At 31.9% G+C, this 22,357-nt stretch overlaps 1 protein-coding gene across 4 annotated transcripts in view; it reads right to left on the bottom strand.

Annotated features, from left to right (window-relative positions):
• Window positions 1–22,357, bottom strand: part of LOC116772011 (protein dead ringer) — a 66,128-nt gene that overhangs the window by 40,832 nt on the left and 2,939 nt on the right. For 2 of the 4 annotated variants that reach the window (XM_061528325.1, XM_061528327.1), the window contains exons 2-4: window positions 10,897–10,959; window positions 1,975–2,166; window positions 1,523–1,807 (exon numbers count right to left, since the gene is read on the bottom strand). In XM_061528325.1, coding sequence (XP_061384309.1) covers window positions 1,523–1,807; window positions 1,975–2,166; window positions 10,897–10,959 — 540 coding nt within the window. The remainder of the gene's footprint in view (window positions 1–1,522; window positions 1,808–1,974; window positions 2,167–10,896; window positions 10,960–22,357) is intronic. The other 2 variants (XM_061528328.1, XM_061528329.1) reach the window with 2 other exon arrangements.

The following is a 22,357-nucleotide window of genomic DNA, read 5'->3' as shown; positions in this document are numbered from 1 at the left end:
ACATACACATACATTGATTAAAAGAAAATTAAAATTAAAACTGTTTTATGAGGTGCTAACAATTATATTGTAATCTAACAATTTAAAAGGCAATCGTAAAAAAATGGCAACATTGAAATCATTCGAGCCGCGTCTCAGGACTTTGAATATGCACTATTAATTGATGTAAATTCACACCTACACATTGTAAATTCCAGTCGCATAAGAATATGTTTTTTTATTTATTTATTGTGATGTTAAATTGTTGTATTGAACCACAATTGCAACAATACTTCTAATTAATGTTATAAAAGTGACCAGTGTTGCCATTCTTTCTGTACTTAAAGACTGACCAATAAATTTTATATCGATAATCAATCAAATCGATATTTAAATTTATAACTTCATACATAATACTATATTTGCTATCAACGTTTTCATACCACTTCATTAACTGTCAAGAATCATTAGTGAGAGATGCACAAGTCGAAGAAACTTCTCTTTACACTCACTAAAGAAGAATTCCTACAAATAAAGCCATTAAATTATAAAGACTTTCATTCAATTATCAACTTAATTGTAAGATGAATAGTTATAGTTATGCTTAAAGGCTTTCCACTTAAAGAGCATTGTCTAATACTAGGTTATTAGTGTAAATTAAAATTTTACGATACCAACGATCCGCAAACTCAAAATGGCGCAGTTACTCGTAATTTTTATCATCACATAAAAAAAAAAGGTATAATTGTGTAAATGTAAAATCTAATTACGTTAAAACAACTCAATACAGTTGTTGCGATAATTATATGTGTTAAATATTTTTCGTTTTCAGTCTCCACGAGTTTCGGGGAATCGTACCGAGCGGTAGTCCTCGGTTGGTTTAAACGCACGTTTTAACGTATAGCTAACGTTTAAAGTCTTGTTAAGAACGAAGTGATCAATCGAAGACGATAATTTTCCTTGTTTTGTTCCCATGATAAAGTACTTAACATCTCGTTAACGGTCGCCGTGAAAGACGCGGGACCACACTATACGACCGCGGCGGGCGCTTCAAAATACGAAAAATCAATTTTAAAAACTCAGACGACTTCATTTAGTATTTTCGAAGAACGTATAGAGCAATTGTAACTATTAACAATATCGTGTAACCCTAACGCAACGTGTTACATTATTGTTCCACGGTCCAGGGCCCGAATGACCCCTCGTCTGCAATCCCTACGCCAAATAAATGAAATATTTAACAAAGGGAAAACGGGTTAGGTCGGGGCGACGTAGCGAAAGAAAGCGTTTATTGGATATAATGTGATTCTAGTTATGAATAACTTACGAAGGGGTTGCTGGCGACCATCGGCTGAATGTGTTCTGATTATGTTGTTATGGGGTAAATATTTACTGCGCTTTATATAAATTGACAGGTGCAGTTCACTATTGGCCTATTATCATCGTAATGGGACACGTCAATCCGATTGAAAAATTTCTTCCACTTATAAACCATTAAGGAAATGAGTAATGTAAAAAAAAATTAGCGGAAACCTCTACATACCTGACGGACCTGCTTATATTGTTCTTCGAAACTCCAGCCAGCCGCGCTTCCTTCGGACGATGATGATGATGCGGAACCCACTGGCTGTGCGGGGGGAGGGGGCGCGGGGGCTAAGAAAGCGGGGGGGGCGTAGGGGAAGTTCCCTGGGCGGAAGGAACCCTGATCGCCGCCAGCGAGTGCGAAAACACTACCAGCGGTGGTGAGGGGAGTGCCCTGAGCTAAAGACGCCAACGATGACAGATGCGGATGCAGCGAAGTCTTCAAAGACTCGAAGTCGTCGCGGACCTGGAGACAAAGGTTCAATTAAATATATGATACCGAAACAAAACATTTATGATAGGGTTATAGAATTTAATGATATCGATTGATATTCAAATAAAACAAGGTATTTCTTTAGTCATACACATTTAATGGTATGTCACACAAGCGGAACAAATATTAAGCGATCTTGCCTTCAACTCTCGCTCCATGGGTCGCGGTGAGTTTCTTTGGTGATGGTTTATCTGGTGTTGCTGGTTGATGGTGTGGGTGAGGTTGTGGTGCAGGGGCTGGTGTATTTGCTGATGGGGCGCATCCCTTCCCACGCCTTCATCAGAACTCTCACAGGACTGCTCTCCTGACGAGTCCCCTTCAGATCGCGCCGACTGTGGAATGCACTGATATTACTCTCTAATTTCCACGCGAATATTTAAACACTTGCCGTATATATTTTATAACATATCGTCACTCGCACGGCCTCATAACGGCCACTCCCACTAATACAACAATTTAAATTATTAAATGAAAATAAGATTTCATAGAATTCATATAAATATTGCGATCCAAGCTTTTATAATTAGCGTATTTTTAACTTAACTGAGTTGCAGGTGTCGTGTTACTAGCTTGTCCCGTAATTGCTCAAATGTCGCGAAGCGTCGGGCGATTATGTATAAAAAGAGTAAATTCCGCCTCTCATTAAACCTCCCTCCATTTTTAAAATGTCCTTATATGTCCTACACTAAATTATATATCCTCACAGATACTAAACATTTTATATTTAACATTTAACTGTAATTGTCACTTATGACATTCGTCCGTCCATGTATTTATATTTATAATGAGCGGTATAACACTTTGTATACGCGTATTTAAATAAATGCAAGCGAACCCGTGCGATCAAACACGACTAGTAAGTCAATACGCTTGGCTGTGTTTGCTATTAATTGCACACGAATAATCACGTACAAGTAATAACATATTTTGATGGATATAACAACTCAGTGTTTCCAATATATTATTTATTTTAAAACTCAACAGAGATTTGCAAATTTTCATTGCTTTATTTGGACTAGAGAATGAATTTATCGTGTTTTATGAGAGTTGCTATACAATAACATATATTGGTTAAATGAAACCCATAAGTTTTCGATGTTATATAAAATGAATATCGGTCAACTCAACGTGTACAATAATTTACGATGAACAATTTTTTTTTTAAATTTCCAATACAGAAAACAAAACAAATACATCCAGCCTTCAATTATGCGACGCGATGTTTAGTAAATTTAAAAATAACATAATGAAATGTGAAATTTTTCCGAATTATGTTTGTTTGCGGCTTAAATAATATTTAGCCCGAGGAGAGTTCACAGAACTAAAGTAAATGTACATGATAACGACCCGATAGCATATGGCGGGTAGTCGGCGAAACAAACACCTCGAGCGTTTTAAAACTACTCTAAGAAAATATATCAAAAGTTATAACTAAATATAGCATATATATCGATTATCCTATAGAAAATCTTGAACAATACTCGAAATTGTATGATAATTGTCGTAAAATATTATAATCAGATTTCACAAGGCTAGTCATAAATGATCCATTTATACGGCAACAAGGCGTTGCGAATTAATTTCACGCAACCAGCGGTAATGAGCACGTTAAACCAGTCCGGCCCTGGTTCCCTACAACCGAGTACTTTGAATTCATCGAAATATCGGTATCAATAACGAAACAGAGGTAATCGGATCGTTCGAAATGAAGCCACAGCCCGCGGCACCAATTACGACATTAAAATTATTATTTTATTTCCATTTTTATTTATTATTCGCATTATTATATTATGTGGAGTTATTATCGGTGAAATGTTTCGTTCGGATAAACGCTCTGCGCGGAACACGCAAGCTTCCCCTAATACACGGTTAGGGTTCCGTAGATTTTTAATACGCATATGTAACGTTTTAACTTCATACACTACATGTGCTTGGTGCGAAATTCTAACTAGCTAATTATTTATCGATAATATAAACAAACGAAACACAATCGGAAATTATTAGAAATGTATGTGATATTTTTGTAATTTATGTTAAATACGATTATGTTTATTAATATAACATTGTTTTTGTTTTAAGCAAAATTAACATCAATGTAAAAAAAAATCACTGTATCCAAATTCATATCATTAACACGAACAACGCCGGAACCCAAACCATAAATCCAATGCCAAGCCATAGATATCTGATTTTCTCATGATTACCATCGAGCTACTGAATTCAGGTTTTTTTTTTTTTTTTTAAATCCTAACCGCAAATTGACTTAAACGTTCTATAAAACAATTTAACATAACAATAAATTACTCTGATGTTTTATATGAAACGAATCTCGTTTATAAAGTAACAAACACTAAAAACGGACACGCCGATAGTTAAGTGGGATGAAGTTAGCACATACGCTAACGCTAACGCCAACACAAACATTATATATAATTCGTGCTTCATTGTTGAAAAACTCCTCGTGATTTTATAATAATAAGATAACTGTGAGTATTAAGATCCGATGGAACTGAATATGTCAATAAATCTGACCGGAATTCCACTACAACTTAACACTTCCTACATAGTAATGTTTATCTCAACCAAGCCAACATCGCCCTCGGGCTATTGGAGACACATTATAACTATTTTCTAAATGAAAATATCCATTGGCACCGCTGCGCGATTTAATAGCGTTTCTAAGAACATTCGAAGAAAATTTTCACTTCAGTAGCAGTAGTAGGGTCTGTTACAATAATTAGGTATTTTATTTATAACGTAACCGATGACGACGATCTTATTAAACGTGAAACAACGTAATTGAGAGTGATAAAATTCATCGGTACCATTTAAAGGAACTACTTTATTGTTTGAATAAACAAGAACCTTCTTAGAAGATTTCCGAAACACTTGTTCTATAAACAGAAGGACGGACCGTTCGTTAGCACATAAACACATACGCTATAGAAAATATATCTTAAATGCAACAACAATGAAGACTACATTAGAATAGCAGTATTTTTTGTATATATCAATGAATGAGCCGTACTTAGGGAAAGTGCTACTTTATGAAGCGATTACAGACGGCGCACCTACTCCGTGAATAAATTCTGTTTATGACAATGCATATTGAATCTTAATCCACGGTAATATTGTTTACATTCTCCGGCTACGATTATTTCGATGAAATCGCCCAGCCTATGTACAATGTAATATTTGTGATAGAAATCGTAATCGTCTCCGTGCGAGCGGCTTTTATGAGGCGAAATCAAATAGAAAACTTGTAATGAATGATGTACTCCCAACGTGTTCTGTATCCAATGTAAATATCGATGGTAATAAAATAACAAACGTTTAGTTGTTAATGCGTATATATCTATGTATAGGAGAGTGATTTAAAGAAATGTCATACACTTGTTAACAACACGTCTAAAGAGAGCATCTACGTTCGATCGCCTCAGTTAATATTTACTTTTGTTTTCTTTGGATGTTGTACCAATTATTTCATATTCCATTGTTTGTGAGTTCTCGATGTTGAATTGATATCTAATGAGATGTGACGTCATTATTTTTTTTATATCACGATTCATACGTACTCACAACTGAAACATGTGAATCTTTAAGTTAGGAAAGTTAAAATAAACTAAATAAAGTCCATTGATACATTAAAATAAAATCGTGTACGATGTCTCAGTGGTTACAAATATCAAAAAGAGACAATAACGAAGCGCAGATTCCTTAAGACCGCGTGATATATCAGTTGGAGCTCCCTGGAACATTTATTAGCGGGGCCCGTCACGACCAGCTTTGTCCACACATTAGCAGTATTAGCACCAGGATACTTGCTACCTGTGTTTACATAGACCTAACATATTTGCCTAGATATCTACACATATCTCTTGTTCCATTGCAACATCCACATGCGCAATATTGTCGAAGATGAAGGGAAATCTGCGGAGTTTGCACAACTCACAAATGACTCGTTGATATGTAGGCGCCGGTAAATTAACAGCGCTCCATGAGAATGTAAGCAAAATACATTAAAATCGTATCCATCTAGTCTTGCGAGACTCACAAAGAATACAATAATAACATACGTACATAATAGAGAAACATAAAGCAATACCAGATAGATATTTTACAGTCACAAAGTTGCAATATTAAAAGCCTCAGTAACATTAACATTAGGAGACATAAAATAACCGCCAATAAGTCGAGGCTCGCATCAAACCGTCCACAAAGCAACAGGTTGTTGGTCCGACAAACACGGCTTGTTTACATTACGATCCTGGGGCTTCATTTAATAATTCTCGGGAACTAAAAGCCTTTGAACATTTCATCAGATGACCCTCACTGTTTGCACACTCCTCCGTCGAGATGCTAATGTGGACACAAGGACCTGTATCGCCGATCAGCATCCGATGCATTTATTTAGCCTTATCCAATAGCCCGGCTTCTATTTCATTGTGGACTTTTGATACGATATTGTTTTACAAACATTCCATTCGCCTTCGTAATACAAAAATAGCATGGAACACATCAAATACGAATTCCCTCTAGTGACTGCGAGAAAAAGCCGGGAAATCGATATACGAAAAGCGCCGAGTGTTTGAGCAAAACAAAAGGTGATAAGAAGAGGTAAATAACCTGACCCATTGACGGCGTGACGCGCCGCCGGTACACATCACAGCGTTGTACGCTAACTCATGCTTAACAGCTGTTTAACGCTTCACATACGTCGCTAAAATACTTCCAGTGACAATTACCTACAGACCGACCGTTCGCCAACGCTACAAACTGTTCACACCTACAAATATACGTACTATGAGACGATTATAGCAACATTTCAGTTATTAACAATGTACTAAGGATGTATTGAAATTTATGTACTACGACGAAATCCGTTCGACCTGTACCAATAGACGTTAATTTACTGCGGCTTCTTGAACAGGACCGCTTAATTATATTCAAAATACCGCAACAGCGGTAAGTAAAAAGAGATCGTGTCGCTTATTGTGATGATAATTATTTTAGAAAACAAAAACTAGAAAGCGTCCGGTCAAAGATATCTATCTGTTAATTATTGTCACAAAAATGGCTTCCACTATTGTAAATGAGTCAAAATGGCGGAGTGACAAATCGGTGGGTTTCGTGTACATTACGTTTGATTGACGCGTGCCAGATACTAAACGATAATACACCTTTATACATATTTATTTATGCATAGAAAGCGCAAATAAAGACGAGTTTTTGAATCACGACTGGGATGAATCTGTTTACGGAGACATTCGTGACGCAAGATGTACGACGAGCAATTAATAGCGGGACGGAACATCGGTCGCACGGACGGGATATTAACACGATATATGTGGAAATATAGAAATCGTTGAGACAATTTCGAGACGTAGCAACGAGATTCAATATTTACATTTCTCACGAGCGACGGACGAGGCTCGTGCCTCCAACACCAACACACCTCATTGCTTTACTGGCTGTTCCTTCAGCTCTACAAATAGGTAATAATCGATTGGTTTTATTGCATGTAGGCGCGCCGGGGTGATAGTTCGAGGAATCTTTTAAAATGTAACACGTTTCCCTTCGTGGACGCGACTCGGAGCTCGCTGCTCGCTAAGTGGTTATTCAAATTGAAAATACAACACTCTCCCATACCTATCGCAAACGATAACCCTTGATCAAATGACGCATTGCGGAAAAATGGCGTAAAACATGAATCCGTCTCGTATCATCCATTCTTGTTTACAGTACTCAGTGCCGTAAACTGTAAATATCATTGGTTTTTAAAGCCTTTGTGATTCCTCGCATGTTTAACCTGAGTCACGGCGAAGGGAAAATTGCGAAATATTAACCTGTATCGCGTCGCCTCCACATTTACTTTGAGAGAGCTGTTTTATTGAACACCAGAATATGTAACTCATTCTTCTAACTCGCTAATTCAATACCTCAAAACCATAAGGGACAAATTGCCACTTTCTAAACCGGAATGAATGAAATTAAAACTCCTACTATACTGGTACTTTATTAGCAGACAGTCGACCTGATCAAGACTGATCAAAAATCTTTGATGTTCCTTGCTATTTTCTAGATGTAATTTCAAAAAAAAGGGAATTTGAGCTGGCAGATATAGGTAAACTGACCTGGAATCATAGCAGTAAAGGTTTGCCAGCTTTTCGTCCGTAATTAATATATCGAACTCATAGAAAAGTTGCAAGCTATTGAATCAACTATGGTTTAAACTTTTTAATAAAATACTGTTACTCTTTTAATATATTCACCACAGGTATACTTAAAACAAATTCCTTATATAATTTCAAATTAAATACAAATTAATGCAAACGATACCTTTTGGATATCAACACTATATGAGCTGTAACAAGCGGATGTTGTCCGAGCTATTCAAATAAAAGATGTCACTTCCTTCCAGAAACCAGGCTGAGACTGGTTTGTAGAAATCTGATGTCATATGGCTCATATTACACACAAAAAACAAACTTTTATAATCTTTTAAGTAAAACATAACTCTATTAACCGCAGACGAAAAACCGTACGTAATCAAATCATTTGAATTCTTTTTCATTCTCTCCCACAATAATCACTTATGTTTTTAAATCTTAAAATAAGTAGCGAACGGTTTTAAATATTAAAAAAAGGTTTTTGAATACAATGTTGTTGTTTTCATAAGAGACAATGGCTGCGGTGTATCGTTAAAACGAAGTTTAATTACCAGGTTCTGGTCGTAAAGATCAGGAAACTAAGTTCTGACCGCAGATGGGTGACCTGATGAAATGAATACTACCAACTGACCGTTATATACGGAATGAATATTGCATAGCAATTCTAATACGCTAGCAGAAACATATTTTTAATATTGAAAAGAACAAAACAGCTTTGACCCAAATTTATACAGCCAAAGTATTGTAATTTTTTTTTTTAATTCAACTCGTCTGTCAAACGTCAATTCCGAACATAACAATATTTTAAATAGAAACTCTCTGGTTGTTTGTTATCGAAGTCATTTTGTTCTCATCCCCATACATCACAATAATATAGTTAATCTTAATATCGCGTCCTCTGAATTCTGTTATCAATCACGGACGGTAGGCATGTGTCGTATCAGCTATCATTAATATGTTAAACGTCCGTCCTGACGGCCTCAGGTTGAAATATTTAATTTTTATTCTTATTAAGAATATATTTTATATTTACTATAAGTACAAAAAGCATACATTTCTGACCACCAACATTAAAAATAATAATGAATACATTAAATCAAAAGATAAATATAAGTAAAATAGTTTACGTGGTCGTTTCGTTGTTTTTAATTTTATATATAAACTGCTTTTTAATGGTATTTCATTTTTTTAAACAAAAAAAAATGGTCCCATCATCGTGTACACTTTACGTAGTCCTTCGAAAACTCAACCATCAGAACAAACATACAAAATCAATAAGAACCCTTCCCGATAAGTCAAATAAGTCACGATTTAAATTAAACAAAAAAATATATTGAATATCGATGAGAAAACCCAGATTTGTCATAAAGCTTCCACCACACCACAAGCGTTAATATACACAAGCGAATATTCGTTCAGACATTTGTAATTACAAAGAACGAAATTAAATCTATATTCAAACATATGTAACTAAGTGTTCTGTTAAATATAGTGTTTATAATAATGTAATAATACATTGAAAGTTAGAGTATAACACTAGTTCATGCCGATACTATCAACGTGATCTGTCAAGCATCAATGTATTGTCAGTATATAGGTTTATTCACTCCGACCCACGACCAGAATAAATCATAACAATTCGATTGTAAATCTAAATTGATGTTATGATTTATTTGTGATGCTATCTATAGATGTTTTTCTGAAGTCTTTGTTATACAAAATCTTGTTCGTAGAGATTCGATGGTTTTATATATACGATAAATATGTAAAGAACATTGTAATATAAATATTATTAGTGGGAATATCAGTGTTAGTATCGAATTTTGTTGATACTCGAATCATTTTTGAACTATTCCTCTTTCATATCTAGAAATTAATAATAGTACAGATCATATACATATTATGGTGTGCCCGGGTATAATTATAATTGGTACCCCCCGCGACGAATGCTTATTTACAAACAATCGCGACACCAAACAGACATTTGATTTTAATATTAAAAAAAAAAAGTGAACAAAACAGGACAATACCAATGAAATAAAAAATATTTCCATATATATATGAATAAAAAGTAATGAAATTATTATACTCATTTCGCCATGATATAAATGGCGTCTGTCAAACACAGACGTCATAATGCGACTCACGATTATAAACGAATACATTTTTTTTTTATATCATTCCGTGAACGATTATAAAGAATCGCTCATCCAAATCAGATAATGTGGAATACTTATTATGATAATTAATGATTAATCTCAAACCGTATGACATGAAAGTAAGATCATGTTCAAAAAAATATCAAGCTAAGATGTTTCAAATAATTGATATATCAATGCAACGCTCGATGAAAGGAGCACTAAATCAAAGGCATCATAACATTTTGACGGCCAGCGTCCGTCGACGGTCACAGTTTGCGCTAGATGGCGTGATAAGCGGCTGTCAAATCGAGCTGTCATTAATTTAGTAATGGCTTCCTATAGATTTTCTTTTCTATTCAATCGTAAATATTTATTAAATTAGACAAATACATTAAGTAGTTTTTTTATCATATTTTTTTGGCACAGATGTAATGTATTATTCGTCTTTGCTTTCATTTCGGTCTAATTGCTGATGAGTAAGCCGCAATTAGAGATATCCTGGACGCGGACCGTATTTTACGCAGCACAATGGCACCCACGCGACGTCTGACGACATATTTGCAAATTTCATCTCATTTACATCAACAAATGCATAGCCGATCCCGATTTAATCAAACATTAACTTAAAATAACACCTCGACTATCTAAAAAGCCACCCAATTTAAACTCCACCACCAGTTATATACGCTACACTTGATTTTAACTCCTGATGCATAGACATAAGGTTTGTATTTGTGTATATGTATAATACCATAGATCGTTTTATTGAGACGCCGTCTGTAAGACCACACACGGTTGCCATCAAGATCCGTCCCTAGAACAACAACATATCACTTAGTACACTTTACAGGTATAGTGGCCGCTTTGAAGAATCGAGTCCCCAATTTGATAGACTGGCGGTCAACAACCAGAAAACGATACTTCGGATTTGGTGTACAATTAACATCTCAACAAGCTGTCTCGCAGTATCTTGTAAATTTAAATTAATCTATTACTCTAAATATAAATAAGACAGAACATTAATCCTTATAAAGTTTTTTTTAAAAAAATAAATGAATTATTAATAGAAACGATGTAAAATCCACAAATTTTTTAATAAATATCCACCCGTAAACCTTAAAAGCGCTAATAGAAGGCTAACAATGTATATTTATTTTAATCCCTTCACTATTCAACAGGATAAAAAACATCGGAATGCATATGCAAACTACTTTGTTCGGACTCAGTTTTTAAGGTTCTAAGTAAAGAAAAAATTAATATCATGTAGAACATTCTTCCAAAAAGATCTTATATATTTTTAAGACAACGTTCTTTATTTAAAAAATAATAATTACAGATTAACAATCAAATGTTTATATGGTATAATAAAATGTTGTCAAATGAATAAACATGGCGTGTAGGCGACAATTGCTCCCGACACCCCGAGCTAAGGCTATTTACATTTTTATAGCCAGCCCACCCCTTATAGTTTCGAGGAAGCTAAATTAAGCGTATTACAAAATTACACCTTTCTATTCAATTTAAATTGTTTTGCAATAGATTATAAAATAAAACAGATCTATATGTTCATGTGATATATGTAAATAAACATAAAAACGTACACTTTTGTATATCAGAAGTCGTATTTTTGTTTACAATAAACCATGAAGTCGACGAGATAGTTTCGCAACAGGAAGAGGCGTGTCGCACGACTTAGTTTCAACGAATCAGTACTTAAACATTTTAATATAATATTACAATTTACACCAATTGATAGTTTCATAAAATATTACGTGTAAGTTGAACTCGCTAACCGCAGATCTTAGTACAAGTAATGCCATCGGTATATTTTTTATGGCCGCTATAACGAACTTATTAAATACTATATATATATATAAACATAGATTTATTCATATATACATGTGAGTAAATATAAACAGTAAATTCTGTTTTATTTTAGCAAGTTACCTATGTAAAGTAAATAATAAGTGGTCTTTAAAATGTTCTGATGAAATCTAGTCTGTCATTGATCACGATTAATGTGATCACGATTAATCTCGAACTCTAATATAATATATAAAAAAAAGACATATAAGATTAGAAACAAGTTAAAAAAATCAGAAACGTTAGTTTATTATTATAAAATAATAGTAACTGTATCATTTAAGTATACACAATTAGTGTTTACTGAGGTCCTTAAATACGGCTACTGTAGTTACGGACCACACGTGACAGAGAACTTGTGACAAGAGGACAAATAGAGGGGGCGGCGGACCCTCGACGTGGTACTTGGGGGGTATTACTATATACAATATCATACATACATACATATATATATAATAACGGATACATCGGATCCGAGGTCATATATAATTGTAATTATTGTACGATTAAATTAACTTAATTATCGTATAACAATGAATCGTCTTATCAAATATGGTATTACAAATTTATTAAGAAATCTGATTCAATTCCTGTCTATTGTATAGTATTGTATGATTCACTATACTGTTCACACAAACCGTTACATCTGTTAGATGCGCGATGCTAATATCTATTAATACATGTGCTGTTTCCATACTTTATTTAGGTTTTCCCGATATGGTTTTTCCTATATAAAATTCTCATTTTGGTTTCATTGATGCTAACTAATTCGTTTGTTCAGATGAATTAAATGATATGTCTATTAAAATTATTCAGTATCCATATTATTTTGTCTATTAATAATAAAAGTAATATTTTCGGATTTATTACGAGATTTTAATTATCTTAACTACATGCCCCCGTCGTTTCGGTTACTTTGCAGCAACCGTGATCACGGACGGACGAGGTGAGTATATTTTTATAAATATATGATTTATTACGTATATTCATTATATATGTTTTTAATGAGCTTGACTTAAAGTTTTTTTTTAAATTTTCACAATTGTTAACGAGATAATACATACTTATATGTTGGTGACGTCATATATCAAATATTAAATGTATGCTTATAGTACTAATAAAAAATAGTTAATTTAAGAAAAGAAAAATATGTACATATATAATATATATCAATTATGAGCTCAATCGTAAGAATCATACATACTTTATGTGGACGTGTGAAGGCATATGTGTAATGAAAAAATTATACAGCAACCTGGGATCACGCATACATTCAAACACACACACACACACACACACACACACACACACACACACACACACACACAATTAGCATAAGATAAAAGAGATTTAAGCACATGCATGGTATATTAAAATCACGTCCCACCAACAATTACTGAAACGAGAGACCGATCAAATAATAAAAACTGCCTTTTGTCATTAAAAACAAGACATTCAAAGAATAATTAACAATGAAATAAAACAGGGCTGTGCCGACATCCTACACGTAATATATATACATATATATATATATGTTTTATTATAGCTCGTTAACATATACATAATACTAATTATTTAAGTAAATTTTAATTTATTTTTAAATATGTGTCATTATCATTGTGTTACAACGAAGGATATATGGTATGTAGGTATACCTAATATCGAGCTACGAATCACCAATTACTCTTAATGTTAAGTGTCATAGTTTTATTTATTTACACTAGTTGCTTCCGACGACTTAGTTCACGGATTCGTTCAATAATCACCTATAAATACCATTCATTGACGACATTCTTTTCAGCCGTAAAGTAGATTTTTGTTGATAGTTGTAATATGTATTATACGAGATAATATTTAAGATAATTTCAAGATTAAACTAATAAAAATCCATTAAATCAATTTGGGGTTGTCAAATTCATCAACTGTCAATCAATGGTCTTAATTTGTTACAAACACATCATTCGACACGTAAACCTCACACCGGTGACGCAGAGACATTAACAAACAACTAAAATATTCAAAATTCACGCATTTCAACCTCAAAACTGTTGTTACAAAGAGCGAGACGAGCCGTATCACCTCCAACCTCCGATTGAGAAACCCAATTTGAATAACAATCAATAAATTAATGTACGTACGTAATGTATTCATAAGCAGGAGTCTTTCACACAGAATACGAGCGCTGAATCCCAATGAAATTTTATAAGACACTCCACTGTGGCCATTATTCTGTATATGCTGTATGTAATACTTTTCATAATGTATCACCATTATCGGACCACATCACAATGACCCACGGACGTTAAGTCAACTAATCTCTCTTTACACTTAAAAACTGACGCCGAATGAGTTTCTCATGTTTGAATAATTAGTCTGCAATTGAAAGCATGCATTATTACAGGCTCACAAAATGGTAGACACGGCCAACGGTAAAACACTTTCACGAATATATATTGTAAAGGATTGTGATACTTAAACGGTTTTCCCTTTGTCGATTCCTGTTATATTTTAATATTTGTATCGTCTGGTACTAAAATAGCAGCTCGTTAATTACAGACCGTAATCACATTTCGCCAAACGCGTTACGACACACATGTCCCATCCCTTCGCTGTTCTAAATTTAAATATTATTTAGGCGGGCTCGAGCCACGCTCCCTGTCTAGATACAATCCGAAATAATTTATGAATCCGAAGCAGCCCTCGAATAGGTAAGACGCTAACAATCAACAAACTATAATATATTATCACATGAATTTGAATGTCCGACATATCAGCTATATTAACAAATCTACTCATTCTATTTTCAAAAATATTTTCCAAAGAACTTTATTGCAGGATAAATGAATTACATAAACAAATGAAATTGTTCTATTTTCAAATACAACATCAAATGAAGTTCAATACCAATCACATATATTATAGAAACAAATGGTAGTTCCATTTTTAAAAATCGTCAATGACATTTCTGCTGAAATTAATCCGTTGCGTTTGTTATCGTATCGTGTTACGTCGTAAATCATATAGCATAAACAGCTGAAAGAAATTAAATCACGTGTCAAGTTTGATATTTATATTTGATTCATGTAAATATATCAATCAACACGAATATATAATCTGTGATCATTGCTTAGCAATTTCTATGTCCGTCTGAATCATGGATGGCATTTTATTATAATAATGTGAATATAAATTTAAGGATGACCAAATGATTCGCGTGCAGTCACGACAGCCCTGAGCGGTGTTGGACGGATCTCCAAATATATTTGAATCTTCATCATTTTGACATAATTATCTCGTTAAAACTATACAAAACAGTAGTCGTTCGTCCGACATTCCATTTCTTTTATTGTATTATCTGTGGGAACTTTTCGATAATCGTTTTAATATCTTTTTAGGTCTGCGATAATTTTCTTCAACATTAATTTCATATATTTCGTAAAACGCTTTAAAATATGTTAATATTGTATACTTAGAGATAAGGCGAAATTCTCATAACATGAGCAGACAATATAATGATATACAATAGATATAAAATCATGAACATATAGTTAAAAAATATATAATATTGTCTATGGTAGTTTGCGTGTAATTTTTAGACATAATTCGCCTCGAGTGAGAAACTACATCAAAAAATTGTTACCTGCCAATTCAGAGGCAATCCAATGAGATTATATTTAAAAATCGTGAGAATTGACTACTCATATTGAATTTAAACGTATTGAATATTGGATAATACCACAATAACAATTTATAATCAGATGATATTTATAAGATGAAAATTATAAAGGAAAAAAAATCAAAACTGCCATACTTAGATTTCCTTCTTAATATATACTAGGCACTACATTTACTATATCACGTATCAAAGACAGATTAATAAGATTTCGAATACTGTGTGAACTATCACGATTTCGTGATATCAAACAAATTCTCACGACGATTTACAACACTATCAAAAATAAACTTGAGACATACAGATTCAATGTTTTCCCATTAATCAGGGATACGAATATTTTCTTTGATTATCTTTAAACATAAAATATTACTGTTAAAGAATCAATACTGATACTAGATAGTAAAAAAAAACGAAAATACAGATTAAATTTTACTCCCAGCTGTCAAGTTGACATAAATATTAATATAAAAAAATTCAAACGTGAATGCTATTATAATAATGTGTAAATAAATATTGTAAAAGATAGTCCGCATTGCCGTCGATACACCAGCTACCAGCTACCAGCTACCGTATAATATGATCTGATACAAATAACGATAATTATATATTTAGATAACGCAACTTGATGGTAGCTTCGTATCACGCAATCATAATAACACATTTATATGTAATTGGTTTATTTTCTTGGAAAATACTTCATATTTTTTTATATATACAACACTTAATCTATTTACAATCTCGTCCTTGTGAACTTCGGAATTGAATATATACTAACCAGTAACAAGTAACCAATCATATATTAATTAAATATGTTCGAAACGTTTTTTGGTCATAATAATATGTGTCATAGGAACATTTTTTAAGTGTTTAATTAATTTAAATTTTATATATATTATAAATAACAAGCAACAGTTAAAAGCATGATTTTATAGTCCATTTTCTCGGTTCTAATGAAATATAATTGTGTAATGTTGACATGTACGAGTGTTAATATTCATAATGACGACGCGACGCCATCTTGTAAGAAAGCGTTATTAGTAACGGTGTGGCCTTATCACTGTAATGAGACCTAGATATTACTAGAACTATATGAATATAATAAAAATCTGTTAATTTACTATTTTCTTAGACAATTTATATTATAACTTGTCGGCTTCTTTAACTTTTATTTCAATTAATATTATATTCATATCATTAATTCTAACACAAAAGATGGCGCCACAACACAATATCTCTCCATTCAAAGAAACTTGATTAATTGTATTTAATGTGGACGCTTTGTCACTGTTGTGTGAATTTATCATAACGTTAGTATAAAACAGTTTTTTAACACGTCTCGTTTATGAACGTTTGATATTTGTATTATTAAATAAGGTGGAACTGAGATTAAAAGAATATGGTGGGGAGATATAACTGTCAGAAATGTAATTGATTTTGACGTTTTGAATAGCGAAAGCCACGTGACAAGTTTGTACTATAAATATTGGTAGCCATATAAAGATATAAAGCAGATTATGCTCCATAAATAACATAAGGCATCAGAACTCGTTTGTAACTTTTGACATTCAGGCGACATGAATGAACGAATGAATGAAAACGAATGATTTCAGTGAAATCTTAATGCTTTGACAGAACGTATATAGATAAAATAATTTAGAATATAACCATCACCTAGATCCCTCTCACATTCAAATCGATTAACAAATAGCACTAATAGCTAAAGTGGAACATACAAACAGACATATAACTTTAGTGTTAAACACATTACACTGCCTTTGATAACCTCGGGTGATAACCATTGCTTTTAATACAAGGAATCGATATAGTCCATAGAATAGTAAATAAATAAATTAAATGAAATAATATATAATGATGGTTTTTAGGAAAAGGTGTTAAACCTTTATCAGCTTCAGGTAAATAGCCAGGTAATAAATTTTAAATATAAGTTAAAGGTAAATTACCTGTGATTACAATACAACTGGCACAAACAGAACAATACATTTATATTTTTATTTAAACTTTATTTATATTATAATTGATTATTTGGTACTTTGTATTATTTTCACTGTTAAACTTAAATAGTTATTTAAAAGGTACATTGATATTGATTAAATTATACCAATATAATAAATGTATAATAAAATTGTAATATTCATATCATTATAAAATGTTATAATGCAAACATATAATTTTTTTCATGTATTAAGAATAGAACTTACACTAAATGTTACGCTGCGGTTGCGAGTGTATTGTGATTGATTATATGAGTTATTATCTCTCGGTATCAAAATTTATTAACACAGACAATCAGATTATGATATACAAATATATATTATTTTTTAATATATTTAACACAACAACTTATAACAGCATCCTTACTACAAGTTTGGATCGTCACACTTAATACGTAGAGTTAACAGTTCATCCCTCATAAACCTAGTATTAAGGTATTTACAGGTTATTGAATGAGAAACAGGAAACGCTCCGTGTCTAGTCCGAAGATGCGAGCTGTGGTAGGAATACCTACTAGTTATGGCTGATAACTGACAGTTTATTCTCTTTCAACTTATACTAACTTTAATAATAAAAAAGATATATCGTTAAATACTTATCGAAATCTGTGAATAACTAACAAAGATTTTTATCAATAAAATTGCGAATCGTAATATTTTATCACATTTAAAAACTCCCCCGTCGTCTCGTAAGTCTGGTTTTTAGTCTATGACTTTATCTGTACCATAAATAAAAAATAACATACAGATATACAAATAAACTCTCTAACACTAATATTGGTAAAGATTTAAACGTTTAAAGCAGATCATCGAATTTAGCGGCGCTTGTGATCAAAAGTAAACATCTATGGGCCAACATACTCGTTGTAAGCAAACACCCGCCATATTTGACAACTTGCGCAATTACATACATCTAATATAATATGTTCGATGGGTTTACATCACAAGAAATAGGTTTTATTTGATGCAACCTCTTTAGTAAATTAAATTTAGTTTCATTTATACAGCCAATATAAAGAATTAAGTTTGTTAATTCAATTCGGACGAGCGTATCAATCTAAATGATAGAGATCATTTAAAAAGACTTAACAATTCAATTGTATGTTAGTATTAAGTAATACAGTTTATGTATATACAAAGAGAACACAAATTATACCGTCCTTAATTCAGCTGCTTGGAAAAATACACCTGTCAGGTCATACGAGGCTTTTATTTCCCCCGGCGTTTTACTACACCAGAAACGACCGCACCAATCTGATCCGCACCAACCGTTTATCTAACCCCGGGCAGGCGCTGATACTATACAGATGAGGGGGGAGAGGCAGCTCAAGATAACATGGTCACGTTTTGTGGTAAGTTTTAGTGCTAGTAAATAATTAAGCAGATAATTTGATGAGGAAGCTGCACGTTGTTTATGCCCGTTTGTATATATTGTATGACTCGCAACGTACTGACGGACAAATATATTATTGGAATATATATACATTATATATAATAAAACATCATTAGAATTATTCAATTTAAGTAGAACTCGTAAATATAGAAAGATATTACTCCACTTAAATAAATCTTTTTTATGTAACGTTTTAATATTATTTTTATAAACAGAAAATATCGCGATGAAATCCTAATAATACTCGTTTTTAACTGTCTGTGTATAAATATGAATTTTAATAAGAAAGTAAGATGAAAAATTTCATTGACAAAAGCAGGGCTCGAACCCGCGCACTCTAAATCGCGTTCGCGTGTACTTCGTTTGACACTATAAGCTCATAGCAAATACTGATCTTAACTTATCAACACTTAGATGGAAATATATTTATTATATAAAAATAAATATAATAACTAACAATACAAAATATAATTCGTTCCGATTCATTTTGTTTTGATACCACTGATTAGTAAGAGCCAAACAGTTAAAAGGCTTCCGCGGAGACGACACACGATACCTGGCTATGATATCGAATAAATCTATACAATCATTGATTTAGTACAAAATATAACATTGATATAAACAAAACATATATTCACATCACTCGATACGCAAACAAATCTTATGTACCTATACACATATACATGGATATTAAAATTATTAAGGGATACCTATTTATATGTTAAAAATTAAAATTAATACTAAATATTGTATAATATATGGATATATATAATATCGTTAATAAGTTATAAATATATAATTAACATCGTAATCCACCGATATCTGTGTAAGCTCGCTCTACAACACTATCGGGTTCCGGAAGACGTTCAAGTGTCGTCTTACAATGTCTTTGATTTGACTATATCATATTAACAATGCTATATTATTTGTATATATTTGATAACAATGGCTTCCTTATATTTTTCAATTATTTAATTATTTTATTGATAGGTGATAGAAAATAATTAGCAATACAGTTTATATAAATTTTAATTTTAATACATCATTATTTAATATTATAAAGTAATATCAGAATGATATACAAATGTGAAATATCCAGACAACAAAGCTTTCTCTGAAAGCCGGCGTAAGTCATTAGTTGGACGCTAATGACCGCATCACATGCATGATTCTCGCAAAACGATCAATATTCATTATATATAAATAAAATAATACAGATAATAGTATAAAAATAATGATAAGGTAACGAAAATTATAACAAACTGACAATGCAATAAAAAATAATATATAAATATTTAAGATCTATACAGCGTATACAGAAAAAGAAAGACTGCTATACAAAAACATACTTTAATTCGTATGCAATAAATATCATAGCTAAAGCTGCTGTACGTCATAGTTTTAATTAAGGACAGTGCAGTATCATATCGGAACGCGATTATAATGTTCGTATGACTTCTCGAAGCCCAACAAATACCGATACTGGTATTGCTTTACATAACTCATTGTTTGCGAAGACGCTTCATTAAAAACCAATCGAAACGCCCTACGGTTCGTTTTAAAGCATCTTACTATAACAACGGACTACTGGCACTGCTACCTGTCACCAATGACATTAGACAAGCTGTCATTCTATTTTTTTATAATCCAAAATTTAAAATTATATAGCTTTTTTCATTCAGCCAAAGTATATATAAGTTTAATTTTATTATTAAAATACAATATATTTTATATTAAATACATATCGATTAATTGTCTGTGCATCCATTTTATTTGTTGATTGTGATATCGACGTAAGTTTGATATATGTATATATTCAGATGTAGAACTAATCAGTTTTCTTTTGTTTAAATGGAAAAAATGCATTATAGTTATTTGGCGTGATATTTTCATATAATTCTTAGATAAAATTCATTAAATAGTAATTAATTGGACTGTAAAAACTAAGTTTAATACAATAAAGCATAAATTATAAGACCAACATCATTTTATTGAGGTTAATAAGGATAGTTACTGTTTTATCGATAAAACAAGTTATCGATTTATTAGATTTTTATCGCTTACAATTAAAGCATGACTTTTCAAAGACATTCCTTGAAACATTTAAATTATTATTTTTAAATTGTTAGTGTTATGAGGTTTGTTATTTAGTTTATAACTACAAAATTATTGACATTTTCCTAAACGAAGGAAAAGATTTAACTAATTTATGTCAAAATGTAAAATGTTCAATACTTATTCATACCTCAAGTTCAATTATAACAAAAAGAAGGTACTCAAATCTTTATTATTCTTTATATAACAGTTATTTAAATTAGTTATATAAATTATAAGTTATTTAAATTTCGAAGCCGTTATAGGAAAACCATTATAATTATGGAAACCGTTATCCACTAGCAATTTTAATTAAACAATTAATAGTTAATATTAAGCAATATCAAGGTACAGTATAAAGCATAATGCGGGTACCCGTGGAGTGAAACATCAACACACGGTAGTAACTCATAATCATTATTAATTAAAATAACATTTATTGCTAACAATATAAAGAATATAACCGATTGCAATAAATAAAGTCCCCTTTAAATGGCAACATTGTAAAAATTTTAACAGTTGATAGAAAATGTCGTGAGCGATAAAACTGCTACGGGTTTTATTTGATACGCATTATGTATAAACATTATTGAAATTGATTATGAATCTTTATTTTATAAATGGAAAACTACAAATAATATTTCAATTTTTTTTTTGGTAATGAAAACGTTCGAACGAAAATTTCTTGTAATATAAAAAGATCTTCTTTTTCAATAAATAAATTAAACTCATATAAAAAATATATATGTACACTGGTGTTTATGTAAATTTAAATAAATTTTAAATTCATAATCTATTTTTAATATTTTTTGATATAATCTTGCAACACTGCGCCGTATTATGGTAAAGATAAAAAATATTATTGTAATGAACGAAAGAAATCTTTATATCTAAGTAATATAAATTATTCCACAGAAATAATGATCTATTCATGACTTTATTCAGTGAAGTACATTCCATTTACAATGTTGCGTCGCTTTGTGTGCCTTAAAGGTCGAAATATATTAAACATTATACAATAACATTTAAATTTAAACCATATAAATAATTGAAAATATTATTTCATTTATATCAAATAAACTGAACATTGTGAATAAAACGTTTTATAAATATATTCCTAAACGTTTCATACGATAATTCTCCAGTTGATTGGATCGCGATAAATTCGTAAAAT

The sequence above is a fragment of the Danaus plexippus genome, assembly GCF_018135715.1.
Source record: "Danaus plexippus chromosome 16 unlocalized genomic scaffold, MEX_DaPlex mxdp_31, whole genome shotgun sequence".
Lineage (NCBI taxonomy): Eukaryota > Metazoa > Arthropoda > Insecta > Lepidoptera > Nymphalidae > Danaus > Danaus plexippus.
This window is presented reverse-complemented; position numbering and strand designations above follow the sequence as displayed.